This window comes from Oncorhynchus mykiss, chromosome 27 (assembly GCF_013265735.2).
Source record: "Oncorhynchus mykiss isolate Arlee chromosome 27, USDA_OmykA_1.1, whole genome shotgun sequence".
Taxonomy (NCBI): domain Eukaryota; kingdom Metazoa; phylum Chordata; class Actinopteri; order Salmoniformes; family Salmonidae; genus Oncorhynchus; species Oncorhynchus mykiss.
Genome location: NC_048591.1, coordinates 40,170,216 through 40,191,185, shown reverse-complemented (window position 1 = coordinate 40,191,185; position 20,970 = coordinate 40,170,216). Strand labels below are relative to the sequence as shown.

General features: G+C 48.1%; 1 protein-coding gene across 1 annotated transcript in view; it reads left to right on the top strand.

The window, feature by feature from the left end:
• Positions 1-771: 771 nt before the first annotated feature.
• The window catches only part of lekr1 (leucine, glutamate and lysine rich 1), a 205,870-nt gene continuing 185,671 nt past the window's right edge, over positions 772-20,970 (top strand). Inside the window, exons 1-2 of the mRNA XM_036965369.1 lie at positions 772-922; positions 3,616-3,692. Of these exons, the coding sequence (XP_036821264.1) occupies positions 919-922; positions 3,616-3,692 (81 nt within the window). The 5' untranslated portion in view covers positions 772-918. The remainder of the gene's footprint in view (positions 923-3,615; positions 3,693-20,970) is intronic.

Sequence of the window (20,970 nt, the reverse complement as noted above, 5' to 3'; positions counted from 1 at the left end):
TATGGTGCATACAGTATGTTCCTATTTAAGCACTGTTCTTGGTTATTTGAGGGTATTTCATCATGCGTGAGTGAGTCAAATAGAAAGAGAGACAGGAAGAGAGAGGCATGAGTGAGTGTCAATCATAGATTTCGTTCGCGTGCGTCCAAAGGCACGAAAGGTCGCGAGCTTCGAGGATTTTCTTTGTCTGTCTGAAACTATACTTTACGCCGTTTTATCACGTATCCGTAGTTTGCGGCACAAAGGCGGATAAACCGGCACGAAGTTAGATGTCTACTAGCGAGCGAGTGGGCGATGCAATTTGCATCAGAGGCCGAGTCCGCACGACTCATTGACGGGGTTAAATAGCACCACACGCATGCAGAGAAGAGGTCACTCATTCACTCAGCCAGCCACTCAAACTCAGCAGAGCGCATTAACCCATACTTAGGCTACACAGACCGGGTCAGAGTCAGAGAGGATGAAATTAGACCAATGATATCAGATAAAAAGCCAAACATGTCGGCCAAATTACATTTACAAACAATATATGTCCTAAAATAAATTGCTCTTGCCTCCTGTAATATTGCTAAGCAAAAGGGGGTAAATGCCCCACGGGACTGTCTTGCCGTTGTTTCACATTACTTTAGAGGCGAGGAATTAAACGCACAGACATAACAGACCACAAAGCCATTCCCAAGCTTGATTTCTCTGCTAGGCGTTTTGGTTCCTGAAAAGTGTCTCTCTCTTCCTGCGCTGGGCACAGCAGTTCAGGCAGGCGACGTACTGTGTCATTCTGCGTAAAAACCGGCGCGGTATCCATGGTGACAGACAAAGCTTGGATCGCTCTTCCTGGCCAAGCGCACAGAAGGAAACAGCGTAACACTTTTTAGTGAGATATTGCTGTTTTGCTTCTTTCGTTTCAAGAAAATTGGCCCAATGGGTAGGTAAAGGCGTCTTGTGTTACTGTTGATGATTAGATCAACTATAAAACCAAATCAAAAAGCTTTTTGGTACGTGTGTGTGTGGTGAGAGAGAGGCAACAGATTTGTTTTAAAGTTGGTCGTTTGTTCGGGAAGGATAGTTAACCAGCTGACGTTAGCAGACTGCCTCCAACGAAATCCATTTTTGAAACTTGACTTGAGTTTTGTCAGTATGCCAAGCAGATGATACCCCCCTAGCCCGCTGCTTTGAAGTGGTGTTATAGCAAACATACAGCTGTCTATCTATCTGTGTGTGTGTGTGTGTGTGTGTGTGGGAGAATTGAGAGACAGATAGATCGTGTCTGTGTGTCTGTTTCTCTCTCTCTCTCTCTCTCTCTCTCTCTGTGTGTGTGTGTGTGTGTGTATAGCCTGTACGTGCATTTCTCTCACGATTGTGTTCATGCGGAATAGATGAGTCTATGAACAGCTTGTCACTCTCACATTAGAACGATTCGTGGTTCAATCAAAGCTAAATAAAATGGCCAAAATGTCACAGGGAAGGGGGTTGTTATGCAAAACTTGTTCTCACGTCTGAATCAGTCCTAAAGGGTGCTTCTACTCCTGGGTAAGCAAGTAAACGAGGACCTAAGTCTTCCTGTTGCATTTCAGGCCAGGGAGGGAGGAGGGACTGCATAGAGGGGGATGGGTCTGTGTTTTATCTGTCTCGTGTGTGTACCCTACATACACACATGCCCTTTCACTCCAATTCCCCCTGATCGTCTGCGAGGGCATATGTCTCACCGCACGCAGGGGTTACTTAGCGGATACCCACTGATCTACATTCAGCTTTGTATTTCCCACCTAATGGTCAAGGTTAAGATTTCGGGAGGGTAAACTGATCTTAGATCTGTGCATCACACACTAGCCCGGCCTAGCATGTCCCCTCAGATGACCAATACCACCTGTGTGTGTGTGACAGTCCCCTCAGTGCAGGCCATAGACTAAATACCATAAGCTGTACTGATTAATCTATTAATGTGGCACGGCGAAATGGATTTAATATGGTCAACATCACGCCACCCAGAACCATATATTTAGAGAGAAAAGCTAACTTCTTACATTTTGAATATGCACATACATAGCAATGTTTACATCTTCCCAATGTAATGTTAAAGTGGAACTGACTGCATTTGAACAATATGAAACAAACAGACAATCATAATATCTGTATAAAAAAAAATCAAATTCCTAGGTTAAGCTACAAAATCAACTTTCTAAGAGGTTTGAAAAATAGGTTATATTTGACAACAACAACAAAAAATCCATGACATACAGTAATGCATTGTGGGTAGAATAGATGGATGCAGTTCAATGCATGATCAACAATACATTTCTTTGTAGTCAAAAAAATATTGCTATCAGGTTGTAAATCACAGCCGGCCTGGTACATTGTTTACTGCCTCCATTCAGGATGCACTGTTTCAGTTTAAATGACTCAAATATTTTGGACAAAAACAGACGAATGTAACTAAAGCTGGGAATGTCAATACAATCAAACTAGCAAGGGCAATGATCACACGTCAGTCATAACGTGGCTAATATACTAGCGTACGTGTCAAACACAATACCTGCTGAACGAATAGGACACACAAGCGAGTATAAATGAGTCAAGAGTTGAGTCATCTACTTTCTGAAATTACAACCTGATTCGCTCCCATCGGTGAACTCAACTTCAATTTGGCTGCTTTCGTTGGTCAGGTTTACAGCACGCAGTGGAGGGAAAGTGTACAGACACATAGGTTACTAGAATGTTGCAGACTGGCTTCTGTTTTTAAAGGTTGGAAATAACAAAAAAAAACCTGCAACAAAACAACATGCAACAAAACAACATGCAACAAAACAACATGCAACAAAACAACATGCAACAAAACAACATGCAACAAAACAACATGCAAAGGAGAAACATGAAGGCCTTTTACAGAGGCATTTGAGTAGTAGCCTCGGCTGGCTACTCCACCTCAGTACCTTTTGAGAGCACCACACAGCGATGCTGCTTTCAACCGCGCCGGTGATCCATCCAGCGCAAAAACACCTTTTAAGTTTACATGTTACAACAAACGTTTCACGAATGCCTTACTATACGTCATTCCCGAACATTCCATGCATTTATGAAAACAAGCACATATCTGAGTGCTCGCTTGTCAGAAGGTCAAACAGAAGAGGTGACCTATTCTTCCCGGGTGTACACATTTTAATACGATTTCATGTTGCTGAAACGCAGTCAGTTCCACTTTAATGGGGAGCCAACATGGCTGCCATGTGATGTTGTAGAGTCATGTAAACGCATCATAACGCAGAAACCTCATTGGCCCAAAAACGTCTAAACACATTGCTCTTGATTTACCCTCCCAGTCACCTCAGACATGAACCACTTTCATCATGTAACAACATACAATGCATAGGCCCACTGACAGACCAGTCTGGTCTCATTAGCTTTAGGACTGGGGTGAACCCCTCCCCACAGGACCACCTCAACCTTTACTCCGTGACTTTACAGTATATCAACCTTAAAGTCTGAGATTTGAGACGAGGCCTTTGCATCAGTACCGTTCATAGTTCCGTATGCCTGACGTCCTGACAATTCTATTTAAGATACAGTAAAACACTGTTTGCATGTTGATTCATTTTGCCCCATATAATTTTATCATCACAGGAGAGAGAGAGTCTGTGGAGAGAGAGGAGATGGGCCTACACATCCCCTACTACCCTCTCCCAGAGGAAATACAACAGGTACTCTACACACACACACACACACACACACACACACACACACACACACACACACACACACACACACACACACACACAGTCTCCTTCCTTTCTGGAGTGATTCCCGTTGTAATGTTGCCCTTCGCAGCCCTGTGTGCACCGCCTGTTTGTCTCTTCTGTCAGTTTCCGGATGTTCCCCAGAGAGAATTAGAGGTAGCTGTGAACAACAATGGAACCCGACCACAGTGTGAGAGTGGCCATTCCGTGCCCACAGACAGACAGCCTGTCCCCCCCTGCCCCCTCCTCCCCGTCTCACCACACAAAGGAGAGGCTCTGGGAAACTGGGTTATCCTATTTTAATCGTGCGATTTTATGGCAGAGTTCCACCTCTCTCTCTCTCTCTCTCTCTCTCTCTCTCTACCCATCCATCTCCCTCCACTCAGATTTCAATCAGCTTGTAAAATACTGGATGTTCTGGGCTTAGACCCCTGTGGAGAAGACTTCAGCTCCATTTATTGGATAGAGAAAAAAAATAAACGAATGAAAAACAAAAAAACAAAGCTGAACAGACAACATGTGCCAATGTGGGAATAATAAGGGGTGAAATAACATGCCCATAGTGCTGTTAAGCCTGGAGACGTGGGGGTCTGCACAGTGGTTTAACGGTGGACCGCTGAGAGGGAGATCACACAGCACACACACTTCTAAACTCCTCTGTGCTTATGACAGCTTTCACAAAGTGATAGGCCTATCTATTCTGTTTTTATTTTCATTTTTAAATGCTATTATTTGAAATTACTTGCCACCTTTATATGTGCTAATTGCCTTGTTTTCATTCTGAGGTTATTAATTAAACCATTGGTGCTGTTAATAATGACAAGGCAGCAGTAAGAATCCATCACAGCATGGTAGAAATAACACCATTTCTTAAATTGTTGGTAAACTAGGTTAGAGTAGCACCTGTTGGTAAACGAGGTACCTTAGTACGTTAGGGCAGCACCTGTTGGTAAACTAGGTACCTTAGCACGTTAGAGTAGCACCTGTTGGTAAACCAGTACCTTAGTACGTTAGAGCAGCACCTGTTGGTAAACCAGTACCTTAGTACGTTAGAGCAGCACCTGTTGGTAAACCAGTACCTTAGTACGTTAGAGCAGCACCTGTTGGTAAACCAGTACCTTAGTACGTTAGAGCAGCACAGACATGCAGGACTTGTTTCTCCTTGGCTCATGGATAATTGATGAGGAGTAGAGTTAGCTAGCTAGCACATTTAGATAGCGTGTTGTGTTTTACCCCTTGGCTGCCCCCTGCACTCTGTGTCTGGGTGTGTATCTAAACGGGTCACGGAAGGGTTGGGAGGAGAGACTGAATTCCACTCCCAGGCCTCTAGTCAGGTCAGGGTCACAGACAGGCTCAGTATGAGTGATCACCTTGATTATGGCATGCATCACTTGCTGTAGGTCTATGCTATACATGACACATTACGTAGAACTATACTTTATGTATTCATACAGGACCATCAGACCATCAAAATGTCAACTCTACAGTGATATACTGTCGATTGCCTACAGAGTGCTATACAAGTCACTGTGTTAGATCATGCAGACTGTAGAGTTTAGCAAAGTCACCCTGACATGATCTGTCTATGAAGTGGTACAGAAGTAAACTTTCTCTCCCTCTCTCTGTTCTGCTCCGTGTTTACAAACACAGGTAGATTCCTCCTGTCTTTTACCCGCCTTTCCGTGCCTCTGTCTGTTGACCACCCAAAGGAGATCTCTTTTCCTCTCGTTCACCTTCCATCCATCCATTTTTCATGTGAGCGTGGCAAACTCTTCCAGAGAGAGAAGAGAGACACACAGGAGGTCCCACTGAGCCACACCATGGTGCCTCTCTCTCTCTCTCTCTCTCCCTCTCCCTCTCCCTCTCTCTCCCTCTCTCCATCCCTCGCTCCCTCCATCTCTGAATAATGGATAGTTTAAAACCAGACACACTCCTCCTTCTTCCTCTTTCGTACCTCAGGAGGTCAGGGGATAATGGTAGCACTTGTGTTATGTGTTCACTATGATTAATGTAGCCCCCCCCACCCCAGCCCATCTCTCTGTGAGTCTCTTTCTCCACATCTCCCTGTCTCTCTCCATTCCACTCACTCTCACTTTGTCTGTCTTTCTCTTTATTTCTCCAGTTTATTCCCCCTCTCTCATGTGCCTCTACCCCTTCTCTAATGTATATCAGCTCTATCAGCTCTGTCAGTCCTGTAGGGTATAGTGTCAGTCCTGCAGGGTATAGTGCCAGTCCTGTAGGTCCTGCAGAGTATAGTGTCAGTCCTGTAGGGTATAGTGTCAGTCCTGTAGGTCCTGTAGGGTATAGTGTCAGTCCTGCAGGGTATAGTGTCAGTCCTGTAGGTCCTGCAGGGTATAGTGTCAGTCCTGTAGGTCCTGTAGGGTATAGTTTCAGTCCTGCAGGGTATAGTATCTGTCCTGTAGGGTATAGTGTCAGTCCTGTAGGTCTTGCAGGGTACAGTATCAGTCCTGTAGGTCCTGTAGGGTGTAGTGTCAGTCCTGAAGGTCCTGCAGGGTACAGTATCAGTCCTGTAGGGCCTGCAGGGTACAGTATCTGTCCTGTAGGGTATAGTGTCAGCCCTGTAGGTTATAGTATCAGTCCTGTAGGTCCTGCAGGGTATAGTATCAGTCCTCTAGGTCCTGCAGGGTATAGTTTCACACCTGTAGGGTATAGGGTCAGTCCAGTAGGTCCTGCAGGGTATAGTGTCAGTCCTGTAGGTCCTGCAGGGTACAGTATCTGTCCTGTAGGGTATAGTGTCAGTCCTGTAGGTTATAGTATCAGTCCTATGGGTCCTGCAGGGTATAGTGTCAGTCCTGTAGGTTATAGTATCAGTCCTGTAGGTCCTGTAGGGTATAGTGTCAGTCCTGTAGGTCGTGCAGGGTATAGTGTCAGTCCTGTAGGTCGTGCAGGGTATAGTGTCAGTCATGTAGGTTATAGTATCAGTCCTGTAGGTCCTGCAGGGTATAGTTTCAGTCCTGCAGGGTATAGTATCAGTCCTGTAGGGTATAGTGTCAGTCCTGTAGGTCCTGCAGGGTACAGTATCAGTCCTGTAGGTCCTGTAGGGTATAGTGTCAGTCCTGTAGGTCCTGCAGGGTATAGTGTCCATCCTGTATTGTATAGTGTCCGTCCTGTAGGTCCTGCAGGGTACAGTATCAGTCCTGTAGGTCCTGTATGGTGTTTAGTGTCAGTCCTGAAGGTCCTGCAGGGTATAGTGTCAGTCCTGTAGGTCCTGCAGGGTACAGTATCAGTCCTGTAGGTCCTGTAGGGTATAGTGTCAGTCCTGAAGGTCCTGCAGGGTATAGTGTCAGTCCTGTAGGTCCTGCAGGGTATAGTGTCCATCCTGTATTGTATAGTGTCCGTCCTGTAGGTCCTGCAGGGTACAGTATCAGTCCTGTAGGTCCTGTAGGGTATAGTGTCAGTCCTGAAGGTCCTGCAGGGTATAGTGTCAGTCCTGTAGGTCCTGCAGGGTATAGTGTCCGTCCTGTATTGTATAGTGTCCGTCCTGTAGGTCCTGCAGGGTACAGTATCAGTCCCTTAGGGTATAGTGTTAGTCCTGAAGGTCATGTAGGGTATAGTATCAGTCCTCTAGGTCCTGCAGGGTATAGTTTCACACCTGTAGGGTATAGGGTCAGTCCTGTATGTCCTGCAGGGTATAGTGTCAGTCCTGTAGGTCCTGCAGGGTACAGTATCTGTCCTGAAGGGTATAGTGTCAGTCCTGTAGGTTATAGTATCAGTCCTGTAGGTCCTGCAGGGTATAGTGTCAGTCCTGTAGGTCCTGCAGGGTTTAGTGTCAGTCCTGTAGGTTATAGTATCAGTCCTGTAGGTCCTGTAGGGTATAGTGTCAGTCCTGTAAGTTATAGTATCAGTCCTGTAAGTCCTGCAGGTTACAGTATCTGTCCTGTAGGGTATAGTGTCAGTCCTGTAGGGTATAGTGTCAGTCCTGTAGGTCCTGCAGGGTATAGTGTCCGTCCTGTATTGTATAGTGTCTGTCCTGTAGGTCCTGCAGGGTATTGTATCAGTCCCTTAGGGTATAGTGTTAGTCCTGAAGGTCCTGTAGGGTATAGTATCAGTCCTCTAGGTCCCGCAGGGTATAGTTTCACACCTGTAGGATATAGGGTCAGTCCTGTAGGTCCTGCAGGGTATAGTGTCAGTCCTGTAGGTCCTGCAGGGTACAGTATCTGTCCTGTAGGGTATAGTGTCAGTCCTGTAGGTTATAGTATCAGTCCTGTAGGTCCTGCAGGGTATAGTGTCAGTCCTGTAGGTCCTGCAGGGTTTAGTGTCAGTCCTGTAGGTTATAGTATCAGTCCTGTAGGTCCTGTAAGGTATAGTGTCAGTCCTGTAAGTTATAGTATCAGTCCTGTAGGTCCTGCAGGGTACAGTATCTGTCCTGTAGGGTATAGTGTCAGTCCTGTAGGGTATAATGCCAGTCCTGTAGGTTATAGTATCAGTCCTGTAGGTCCTGCAGGGTATAGTTTCAGTCCTGCAGGGTATAGTATCAGTCCTTTAGGGTATAGTATCAGTCCTGTAGGTCCTGCAGGGTACAGTATCCGTCCTCTAGGTCCTGTAGGGTGTAGTGTCAGTCCTGTAGGTCCTGCAGGGTATAGTTTCAGTCCTGCAGGGTATAGTATCAGTCCTTTAGGGTATAGTATCAGTCCTGAAGGTCCTGCAGGGTACAGTATCAGTCCTGTAGGTCCTGTATTGTATAGTGTCAGTCCTGTAGGTCCTGCAGGGTATAGTGTAAGTCCTGTAGGTCCTGTAGGGTATAGTGTCAGTCCTGTAGGGTATAGTATCAGTCCTGTAGGTTCTGCAGAGTATAGTGTCAGTCCTGAAGGTCCTGCAGGGTATAGTGTTAGTCCTGTAGGGTATAGTGTCAGTCCTGAAGGTCTGGTGGGCTACAGTATCAGTCCTGTGGGGTATAGTGTCAGTCCTGTAGGTCCTGTAGGGTATAGTGCCAGTCCTGTAGGTCCTGCAGGGTATAGTGTCAGTCCTGTAGGTCTTGCAGGGTATAGTGTCAGTCCTGTAGTTGTTGCAGGGTATAGTGTCAGCCCTGTAGGTCCTGTAGGGTATAGTGTCAGCCCTGTAGGTCCTGTAGGGTATAGTGTCAGTCCTGTATGTCCTGTAGGGTAAAGTGTCAGTCCTGTAGGGTATAGTGTCAGTCCTGAAGGTCCTGCAGTGTATAGTGTTAGTCCTGTAGGGTATAGTGTGAAGGTCCGGTAGGCTACAGTATCAGTCCTGTAGGGTATAGTGTCAGTCCTGTCTGTCCTGCAGGGTATAGTTTCAGTCCTGTAGGTCCTGTAGGGTATAGTGTCAGTCCTGTCCGTCCTGCAGGGTATAGTTTCAGTCCTGCAGGGTATAGTGCCAGTCCTGTAGGGTATAGTGTCAGTCCTGTAGGTCCTGCAGGGTATAGTGTCAGTCCTGTCCGTCCTGCAGGGTATAGTTTCAGTCCTGCAGGGTATAGTGTCAGTCCTGTAGGTCCTGCAGGGTATAGTGTCAGTCCTGTAGGTCCTGTAGGGTATAGTGTCAGTCCTGTAGGCCCTGCAGGGTATGGTGTCAGTCCTTTAGGGTATAGTGTCAGTCCTGATGGTCCGGTAGGGTATAGTATCAGTCCTGCTGGATATAGTGTCAGTCCTGCAGTGTATACTGTCAGTCCTGTAGGTTATAGTGTCAGTGTAGTGTACAGTGTCAGTTCTGTAGGTCCTGTATGGTATAGTGCCAGTCTTGTAGGGTACAGTGTCAGTCCTGTATGTCCTTCAGTGTATAGTGTCAGTCCTGTAGGTCCTGCAGTGTATAGTGCCAGTCCTGTAGGGTATAGTGTCAGTCCTGTAGGTCCTGCAGGGTATAGTGTCAGTCCTGTAGGTCCTGCAGGGTATAGTGCCAGTCCTGTAGGGTATAGTGTCAGTCCTGTTGGTCCTTCAGGGTATAGTGTCAGTCCTGTAGGTCCTGTAGGGTATAGCTTCATTCCTGTAGGGTATAGTGTCAGTCCTGTTGGTCCTTCAGGGTATAGTGTCAGTCCTGTAGGTCCTTCAGGGTATAGATTCAGTCCTGTAGGGTATAGTTTCAGTCCTGTAGGGTAAAGTGTCAGTCCTGTAGGTCCTTCAGGGTATAGTGTCAGTCCTGTAGGTCCTGTAGGGTATAGTGCCAGTCCTGTAGGGTATAGTGTCAGTCCTGTAGGTCCTGTAGGGTATAGTATCAGTCCTGTAGGGTATAGTTTCAGTCCTGTAGGTCCTGTAGGTTATAGTATCAGCCCTGTAGGTGCTGTAGGGTATAGTGTCAGTCCTGTAGGGTATATTGTCAGTCCTGTAGGGTATAGTGTCAGTCCTGTAGGTCCTGTAGGGTATAGTATCAGTCCTGTAGGGTAAAGTGTCAGTCCTGTAGGTCCTTCAGGGTATAGTGTCAGTCCTGTAGGTCCTGTAGGGTATAGTGCCAGTCCTGTAGGGTATAGTGTCAGTCCTGTAGGTCCTGTAGGGTATAGTGCCAGTCCTGTAGGGTATAGTGTCAGTCCTGTAGGTCCTGTAGGGTATAGTATCAGTCCTGTAGGTCCTGTAGGGTATAGTTTCATTCCTGTAGGGTATAGTGTCAGTCCTGTTGGTCCTTCAGGGTATAGTGTCAGTCCTGTAGGTCCTTCAGGGTATAGATTCAGTCCTGTAGGGTATAGTTTCAGTCCTGTAGGGTAAAGTGTCAGTCCTGTAGGTCCTTCAGGGTATAGTGTCAGTCCTGTAGGTCCTGTAGGGTATAGTGCCAGTCCTGTAGGGTATAGTGTCAGTCCTGTAGGTCCTGTAGGGTATAGTATCAGTCCTGTAGGGTATAGTTTCAGTCCTGTAGGTCCTTCAGGGTATAGTGTCAGTCCTGTAGGTCCTGTAGGGTATAGTGCCAGTCCTGTAGGGTATAGTGTCAGTCCTGTAGGTCCTGTAGGTTATAGTATCAGCCCTGTAGGTGCTGTAGGGTATAGTGTCAGTCCTGTAGGGTATATTGTCAGTCCTGTAGGGTATAGTGTCAGTCCTGTAGGTCCTGTAGGGTATAGTATCAGTCCTGTAGGGTAAAGTGTCAGTCCTGTAGGTCCTTCAGGGTATAGTGTCAGTCCTGTAGGTCCTGTAGGGTATAGTGCCAGTCCTGTAGGGTATAGTGTCAGTCCTGTAGGTCCTGTAGGGTATAGTATCAGTCCTGTAGGGTATAGTTTCAGTCCTGTAGGTCCTTCAGGGTATAGTGTCAGTCCTGTAGGTCCTGTAGGGTATAGTGCCAGTCCTGTAGGGTATAGTGTCAGTCCTGTAGGTCCTGTAGGTTATAGTATCAGCCCTGTAGGTGCTGTAGGGTATAGTGTCAGTCCTGTAGGGTATATTGTCAGTCCTTCAGGGTATAGTGTCAGTCCTGTAGGTCCTGTAGGGTATAGTGCCAGTCCTGTAGGGTATAGTGTCAGTCCTGTAGGTCCTGTAGGGTATAGTGCCAGTCCTGTAGGGTATAGTGTCAGTCCTGTAGGTCCTGTAGGGTATAGTATCAGTCCTGTAGGGTAAAGTGTCAGTCCTGTAGGTCCTTCAGGGTATAGTGTCAGTCCTGTAGGTCCTGTAGGGTATACTGTCAGTCCTGTAGGGTATAGTGTCAGTCCTGTAGGGTATAGTGTCAGTCTTATAGGGTATAGTGTCAGTCCTGTAGGGTATAGTGTTAGTCCTGTAGGGTATAGTTTCAGTCCTGTAGGGTATAGTGTCAGTCTTGTAGGGTATAGTGTCAGTCCTGTAGGGTATAGTGTTAGTCCTGTAGGGTATAGTTTCAGTCCTGTAGGGTATAGTGTCAGTCTTGTAGGGTATAGTGTCAGTCCTGTAGGGTATAGTGTTAGTCCTGTAGGGTATAGTGTCAGTCCTGTAGGGTATAGTGTCAGTCCTGTATGGTATAGTTTCAGTCCTGTAGGGTATAGTTACAGTCCTGTAGGGTATAGTGTCAGTCCTGTAGGTCCTGTAGTGTATAGTGTCAGTCCTATAGATCCTGTAGGGTATAGTGTCAGTCCTGTAGGGTATAGTTTCAGTCCTGTAGGGTATAGTGTCAGTCCTGTAGGGTATAGTGTCAGTCCTGTAGGGTATAGTGTCAGTCCCGTAGGGTATAGTGTCAGTCCTGTAGGTCCTGTAGTGTATAGTGTCAGTCCTATTGATCCTGTAGGGTATAGTGTCAGTCCTGTAGGGTATATTGTCAGTCCTGTAGGGTATAGTGTCAGTCCTGTAGGGTATAGTGTCATTCCTGTAGGGTTTAGTATCAGTCCTGTATGGTATAGTGTCAGTCCTGTAGGGTATAGTGTCAGTCCTGTAGGGTATAGTGTCAGTCCTGTAGGTCCTACAGGGTTTAATGCCAGTCCTGTAGGTGCTATCTTGCTCTCCACAGGTGTCCCAGCCTTCCTCTGTGACATGAGCTGATGAGTTAAGCTGATTAGGTGAGGGTGTGTTCGTTCAGTTTCACCCACACCTCTGTACATTCACCCATTACACTCACAAAAGTTCCAAAACAATAATGACATTTCAAATGTTATATTATGGGCAAAAAGTTGCCCAGTCACAAATCTTGCTGCTGTGATGGCACACAGTGGTATTTCACCCAGTAGATATGGGAGTTTATCAAAATTTGGTTTGTTTTCGAATTCTTTGTGGATCAGTGTAATCTGAGGGACATTTGTGTCTCTAATATGGTGTGCACATAGCCTGTCTTCTCTGGAGAGCCAGGTCTGCCTATGTCGGCCTTTCTCAGCAAAGCTATTGAGGCTAGTGGTTAGAGTGTTAGGCCAGTTAGAGTGTTAGGTTAGAGTGTTAGGCCAGTTGGAGTGTTAGGTTAGAGTGTTAGGCCAGTTAGAGTGTTAGGTTAAAGTGTTAGGCCAAGCGAAAGGTTGCTGAATCGAATCCCTGAGCTGACAAGGTCAAAATCTGTCGGTCTTCCCCTGAACAAGGCAGTTAACCCACTGTTCCCCTGAACAAGGCAGTTAACCCACTGTTCCCCTGTCGGCCGTCCCCTGAACAAGGCAGTTAACCCACTGTTCCCCTGTCGGCCGTCCCCTGAACAGGCAGTTAACCCACTTCCCCTGTCGGCCGTCCCCTGAACAAGGCAGTTAACCCACTTGTCGGCCCACTTGTCGGCCGTCCCCTGAACAAGGCAGTTAACCCACTGTTCCCCTGTCGGCCGTCCCCTGAACAGGCAGTTAACCCACTGTTCCCCTGTCGGCCGTCCCCTGAACAAGGCAGTTAACCCACTGTTCCCCTCTCGGCCGTCCCCTGAACAAGGCAGTTAACCCACTGTTCCCCTGTCGGCCGTCCCCTGAACAGGCAGTTAACCCACTGTTCCCCTGTCGGCCGTCCCCTGAACAAGGCAGTTAACCCACTGTTCCCCTGTCGGCCGTCCCCTGAACAAGGCAGTTAACCCACTGTTCCCCTGTCGGCCGTCCCCTGAACAAGGCAGTTAACCCACTGTTCCCCTGTCGGCCGTCCCCTGAACAGGCAGTTAACGCACTGTTCCCCTGTCGGCCGTCCCCTGAACAAGGCAGTTAACCCACTGTTCCCCTGTCGGCCGTCCCCTGAACAAGGCAGTTAACCCACTGTTCCCCTGTCGGCCGTCCCCTGAACAGGCAGTTAACCCACTGTTCCCCTGTCGGCCGTTCCCTGAACAAGGCAGTTAACCCACTGTTCCCCTGTCGGCCGTCCCCTGAACAGGCAGTTAACCCACTTCCCCTGTCGGCCGTCCCCTGAACAAGGCAGTTAACCCACTGTTCCCTTGTCGGCCGTCCCCTGAACAAGGCAGTTAACCCACTGTTCCCCTGTCGGCCGTCCCCTGAACAGGCAGTTAACCCACTGTTCCCCTGTCGGCCGTCCCCTGAACAAGGCAGTTAACCCACTGTTCCCCTCTCGGCCGTCCCCTGAACAAGGCAGTTAACCCACTGTTCCCCTGTCGGCCGTCCCCTGAACAGGCAGTTAACCCACTGTTCCCCTGTCGGCCGTCCCCTGAACAAGGCAGTTAACCCACTGTTCCCCTGTCGGCCGTCCCCTGAACAAGGCAGTTAACCCACTGTTCCCCTGTCGGCCGTCCCCTGAACAAGGCAGTTAACCCACTGTTCCCCTGTCGGCCGTCCCCTGAACAGGCAGTTAACGCACTGTTCCCCTGTCGGCCGTCCCCTGAACAAGGCAGTTAACCCACTGTTCCCCTGTCGGCCGTCCCCTGAACAAGGCAGTTAACCCACTGTTCCCCTGTCGGCCGTCCCCTGAACAGGCAGTTAACCCACTGTTCCCCTGTCGGCCGTTCCCTGAACAAGGCAGTTAACCCACTGTTCCCCTGTCGGCCGTCCCCTGAACAAGGCAGTTAACCCACTGTTCCCCTGTCGGCCGTCCCCTGAACAGGCAGTTAACCCACTGTTCCCCTGTCGGCCGTCCCCTGAACAAGGCAGTTAACCCACTGTTCCCCTGTCGGCCGTCCCCTGAACAAGGCAGTTAACCCACTGTTCCCCTGTCGGCCGTCCCCTGAACAGGCAGTTAACCCACTGTTCCCCTGTCGGCCGTTCCCTGAACAAGGCAGTTAACCCACTGTTCCCCTGTCGGCCGTCCCCTGAACAGGCAGTTAACCCACTTCCCCTGTCGGCCGTCCCCTGAACAAGGCAGTTAACCCACTGTTCCCTTGTCGGCCGTCCCCTGAACAAGGCAGTTAACCCACTGTTCCCCTGTCGGCCGTCCCCTGAACAGGCAGTTAACCCACTGTTCCCCTGTCGGCCGTCCCCTGAACAAGGCAGTTAACCCACTGTTCCCCTCTCGGCCGTCCCCTGAACAAGGCAGTTAACCCACTGTTCCCCTGTCGGCCGTCCCCTGAACAGGCAGTTAACCCACTGTTCCCCTGTCGGCCGTCCCCTGAACAAGGCAGTTAACCCACTGTTCCCCTGTCGGCCGTCCCCTGAACAAGGCAGTTAACCCACTGTTCCCCTGTCGGCCGTCCCCTGAACAAGGCAGTTAACCCACTGTTCCCCTGTCGGCCGTCCCCTGAACAGGCAGTTAACGCACTGTTCCCCTGTCGGCCGTCCCCTGAACAAGGCAGTTAACCCACTGTTCCCCTGTCGGCCGTCCCCTGAACAAGGCAGTTAACCCACTGTTCCCCTGTCGGCCGTCCCCTGAACAGGCAGTTAACCCACTGTTCCCCTGTCGGCCGTTCCCTGAACAAGGCAGTTAACCCACTGTTCCCCTGTCGGCCGTCCCCTGAACAAGGCAGTTAACCCACTGTTCCCCTGTCGGCCGTCCCCTGAACAGGCAGTTAACCCACTGTTCCCCTGTCGGCCGTCCCCTGAACAAGGCAGTTAACCCACTGTTCCCCTGTCGGCCGTCCCCTGAACAAGGCAGTTAACCCACTGTTCCCCTTGTTTAATTGTGTTGCTGTCCTGGGGGTCTGTTTGTGTTTGTGAACAGAGCCCCAGGACCAGCTCTCTCTCTCTCTCTCGCTCTCTCTGAGGTCACTGCTCATACAGACAAGTAGATGACAGATAGTTACTGTCTGTAGTTGCTAACTGCCCCTGTCTGCTCCTGCCTGTTTGTTTCCGTGCTGTGCTCTGTGTGAGTGAGTGAGTGATCTGATGCGTGGTCATCTGTCGAGCGGGGGCTGACATGCAGCCAAAGGTGATTCTTTCCCTGCAACTGCCCTTTCCCTGCTCCCACGCAAAGAGGCAAGGAGGCAGTGAGAGAAGCAGGAACACAGGGCTACTCAGCCAGGCGTCAAACATGCACCCGGTCTCCCTCTCCCTCACTCCCCCTCCTTCTCTTTACCCCCACCCTTCCCCTCTCTGTTGTGTCACTCCTGGACCCCTAGCCTTGCTTCCCCCTGTCTCACCCTCTGACTGCCCCTACCTTTTCCACTGTTGTCTACTGTAACCCACATTCACCCCTTTGTACACACACACACACACACACACACACACACACACACACACACACACACACACTTCCTCCATTTTGCTGTGTCCCCTCTTTTACCACACCACTTCATCTCTCCTTCCCATCTTCCACTTTGCTGTGTCCCCAGTGTCCCCTGTCCCTCCCTCCAATCGTCTCGTGTGATGTGTGGCACAGTGGGGTCCAGATGAGAGGAATCTATGTGTTGCTTCATGCAACACTGAGCACCAGGGGGGCGGCAAAGCAGCAGTCACGAATCGCCGTCTCGCTCAGACACACACACTCACAGACACACGCATGCATGCTCTCTCTCTCTCCCTCTCTCTGTGTCTCTCTCTCTCCCTCTGTCTCTCTCTCTCTCTCTCTCTCTCTCTCTCTCTCACACAGCCTCAAAGACATAATTTAGGAAAATTAGGAAAAAAGCAAGGATAAATCATTAACTACTTAATCCCTTCTTAAACGCTTGCGTGATCTGTCATTGTCTGTGATGCACAGAGAGAGAGAGGGAGAAAACGAGAGAGAGGGATAGAAAGAAAGAAAGAAAGAAAGAAAGAAAGAAAGAAAGAAAGAAAGAAAGAAAGAAAGAAAGAAAGAAAGAGGAGGGGCGGTATAAAACGAGAGAGACAGAAAAAATGGATGAAAAGAAAAAGGAATACAAAGTGAGAAAATGCGATTCTAAAAAGAGGTAGTAGGATTCAGGTTGTGTGTGAGACCGTTTGAATTGTTTATTTAACCTTTATTTTAACAGGGAAAACATATTGAGACCTACGTTTTTTTTTTACAAATGTGCCCATGTATAATACAACATAAATATACACATTATACCCAAACATACTGGATATACACATTTAAATACAAAAACTCAGTCATGGGAAGCACGAATTTAACATCACAAATCACCCAGAAAAACAGTTACATTCCTCTACAAATACGCCCCAATCAATACTTTAAACTGAACGGCATGAAATGTATTTAGCATTTTGTTCTAGTAATATGGTGCATTAAAACTAGAAGCAGATTTACCTAGCTCGGTGGAGACCCTAGGAACCACAAGAGTTAATCCTGTGAGGCAACTTGTTCCTGTAATATGGTGCATTAAAACTAGAAGCAGATTTACCTAGCTCGGTGGAGACCCTAGGAATCTCAAGAGTTAATCCTGTGAGGCAACTTGTTCCTGTAATATGGTGCATTAAAACTAGAAGCAGATTTACCTAGCTCGGTGGAGACCCTAGGAACCACAAGAGTTAAACCTGTGAGGCAATTTGTTCCAGTAATATGGTGCATTAAAACTAGAAGCAGATTTACCTAGCTCGGTGGAGACCCTAGGAACCACAAGAGTTAAACCTGTGAACGAACGGGTTAGGCAACTCAGGTGTCTATACTTCAACAGCAAAGTTAGATAAGACGGAAGTTTATGAATTAGGGGCCTTGTAAAACAAAAAGGGAATAATGTAGAATAAAGTATGGGTCTTTAATGAAGTCCAGCCAACCTGTTGATGCAGGATACAGTGATGAGTATCAAAACTGGCCCCCGTAACAAAACAAAGGGCACTATGGTAGATGGGATGAGGTCTTTGGTTTTAGTGGGTTTTTCTCTCATTTCCGGGCCCATAATAATATGAGTTGATTAAACCGCAACGACAATTTCAGGGTTAGCGCCGTAATCCATCAGGCAGCTAAAAACCCCTAAGTGCCTGTGACCCCATCATGGAATCTCTAACAAGATTTATATGTGCAGTCAGTTGGGGACAGGGATGGGGGCGGGTGTGTGTGTAAGGGTAGAGGGGTAGAAGAGGATGTGGAGAGGGGGGGGTCGATTTGGGATGTGTTGAATTTAGGGGAAGCTGCAGGGGGTCTTGATTTGGTTTTAGTAATGGCGGGTACATGGACAGTTGTAGAAATGGAGGCTGGTGGGAGTAGCTATTGGAGGATGGGCTCATTGTAATGCTGTTTGATGTGTTTGATACCGTTCCATTTATTCCATTACAATGAGCCTGTCCTCCTATAGCTCCTCCCACCAGCCGCCACTGAGTTGTAGTTAGGACGGATGGTAAAGATGGAGGGGTTCAATTTGGTATTTATGGTTGAGATTTGATGGCTGGATTGGGTGGGCAGTTTGCAACTGGGTTGTAACTGGTAGTGTGCAGATATGGAGAAGCGTGGTGGCTGTTGTGGGGAGCTAGATGGGTCAACTGTATTGATATGTTGAGAGTGGGTTGGGTAGGATAGGGTATGGTGGGATAGGGTATGGTAGGATAGGGTAGGGTGAGATATGATAAGATATGGTAGGGTAGGGTAGAGAAGGATAGGATATGATAGGGTAGGGTAGTATATGATATGATAGGATAGGGTAGCATAGCATAGCATATGATAAGATAGGATAGAGCAAGGTAGGATAGGGTAGAAATGGTAGGGTAGGGTTGGGTTGGATATAGTAGGGTTGGGTAGGGTAGATAGGATAGGATACGGTTGGAAAGGGTAGGGTAGGATATGTTTAGGTAGAATTGGGAAGAATAGAGTAGGATAGGGTAGGATAGGGTTGGATAGGGTGGGGTAGTTTAGATTAGGGGAGAATAGAGTAGAGTAGGATAGGGTAGAATATTATAAGGTAGGACAGGGTAGAAAATGGTAGGGTTGGTTAGGATATAATATGATAGGATAGGGTAGGATAGGGAAGGGTAGAGTAGGGTAGATAGGATATGGAAGGGTTGGGTAGGATAGGATAGGGTAGGTATGATAGGGGAGAATAGAGTAGGGTAGGTTAGGATTGGGTAGGATAAGGTAGAGTAGGGTAGGATGGGGTAGGGTAGGAAAGGGTAGTGTAGGATAGGGTAGGGTGGGATAGGACAGGGCCTACCCCCATTATACCTAACCCTATCCTAACCTTCTCTATCCCATACTACCCTACCCTACAATACCCTATCCTATTCTACCCTAGGTTAGGTTAGGGTACGATAGGGTAGGATCGGATATAATAGGGTAGGATGGGATTGAATAGGATAGGATAGAATAGGGTTAAGGTTGGGAGGGTTGGGTTGGGTAGTGTAGGATAGAATAAGGTAGGATAGGATTGAATAGGGTTAAGGTTGGGAGAGTTGGGTAGGGTTGAATAGGGTAGGATAGGATTTGAATAGGGTTAAGGTTGGGAGGGTTGGGTAGGATAGGATTGAATAGGGTAGGATAGGTGTGAATATGGTAGGATACATTTGAATAGGGTTAAGGTTGGGAGGGTTGGGTAGGATAGGTTTGAATATGGTAGGATAGAGTTGAATAGGGTAGGATAGGTTTGAATAGGGTAGGATAGAGTTGAATAGGGTTAAGGTTGAGAGGGTTGGGTAGGATAGGATAGGGTTGAATAGGGTACGATAGGTTTGAATAGGGTAGGATAAGATTGAATAGGGTAGGATAGGATTTAATAGGGTTAAGGTTAGGAGGGTTGGGTAGGGTAGGATAGGCTGGAATAGGGTAGGATATAATAGGGTAGGATTGGATTGGATTGAATAGGGTTATGGTTGGGAGGGTTGGGTATGGTAGGGTAGGATAGGCTTGAAAATGGTTAAGGTTGGGAGGGTAGGGTTGGATTGAATAGAGTTAAGGGAGGGTTGCTTGGGTGCGACAGAGAGGAAGACTGTTCGTGAAGGGGGGTGGGGGGTCAGTTGGCAAGGGATGTGTGGGGTCTGATTTGAGTTATAGGGGTGTGTGTGTGTGTGTGTGTGTGTGTGTGTGTGTGTGTGTGTGTGTGTGTGTGTGTGTGTGTGTGTGTGTGTGTGTGTGTGTGTGTGTGTGTGAGAGAGAGAGAGAGAGAGAGAGAGAGAGAGAGAGAGAGAGAGAGAGAGAGAGAGAGAGAGAGAGAGAGAGAGAGAGAGAGAGAGAGAGAGAGAGAGAGAGAGAGAGAGAGAGAGAGAGAGAGAGAGAGAGAGAGAGAGACAGACAGACAGACAGACAGACAGACAGACAGACAGACAGACAGACAGACAGACAGACAGACAGACAGACAGACAGACAGACAGACAGACAGACAGACAGACAGACAGACAGACAGACAGACAGACAGACAGACAGACAGACAGACAGACAGACAGACAGACAGACAGACAGACAGACAGACAGACAGACAGACAGACAGACAGACAGACAGACAGACAGACAGACAGACAGACAGACAGACAGACAGACAGACAGACAGACAGACAGACAGACAGACAGACAGACAGACAGACAGACAGACAGACAGACAGACAGACAGACAGACAGACAGACAGACAGACAGACAGACAGACAGACAGACAGACAGACAGACAGACAGACAGACAGACAGACAGACAGACAGACAGACAGACAGACAGACAGACAGACAGACAGACAGACAGACAGACAGACAGACAGACAGACAGACAGACAGACAGACAGACAGACAGACAGACAGACAGACAGACAGACAGACAGACAGACAGACAGACAGACAGACAGACAGACAGACAGACAGACAGACAGACAGACAGACAGACAGACAGACAGACAGACAGACAGACAGACAGACAGACAGACAGACAGACAGACAGACAGACAGACAGACAGACAGACAGACAGACAGACAGACAGACAGACAGACAGACAGACAGACAGACAGACAGACAGACAGACAGACAGACAGACAGACAGACAGACAGACAGACAGACAGACAGACAGACAGACAGACAGACAGACAGACAGACAGACAGACAGACAGACAGACAGACAGACAGACAGACAGACAGACAGACAGACAGACAGACAGACAGACAGACAGACAGACAGACAGACAGACAGACAGACAGACAGACAGACAGACAGACAGACAGACAGACAGACAGACAGACAGACAGACAGACAGACAGACAGACAGACAGACAGACAGACAGACAGACAGACAGACAGACAGACAGACAGACAGACAGACAGACAGACAGACAGACAGACAGACAGACAGACAGACAGACAGACAGACAGACAGACAGACAGACAGACAGACAGACAGACAGACAGACAGACAGACAGACAGACAGACAGACAGACAGACAGACAGACAGACAGACAGACAGACAGACAGACAGACAGACAGACAGACAGACAGACAGACAGACAGACAGACAGACAGACAGACAGACAGACAGACAGACAGACAGACAGACAGACAGACAGACAGACAGACAGACAGACAGACAGACAGACAGACAGACAGACAGACAGACAGACAGACAGACAGACAGACAGACAGACAGACAGACAGACAGACAGACAGACAGACAGACAGACAGACAGACAGACAGACAGACAGACAGACAGACAGACAGACAGACAGACAGACAGACAG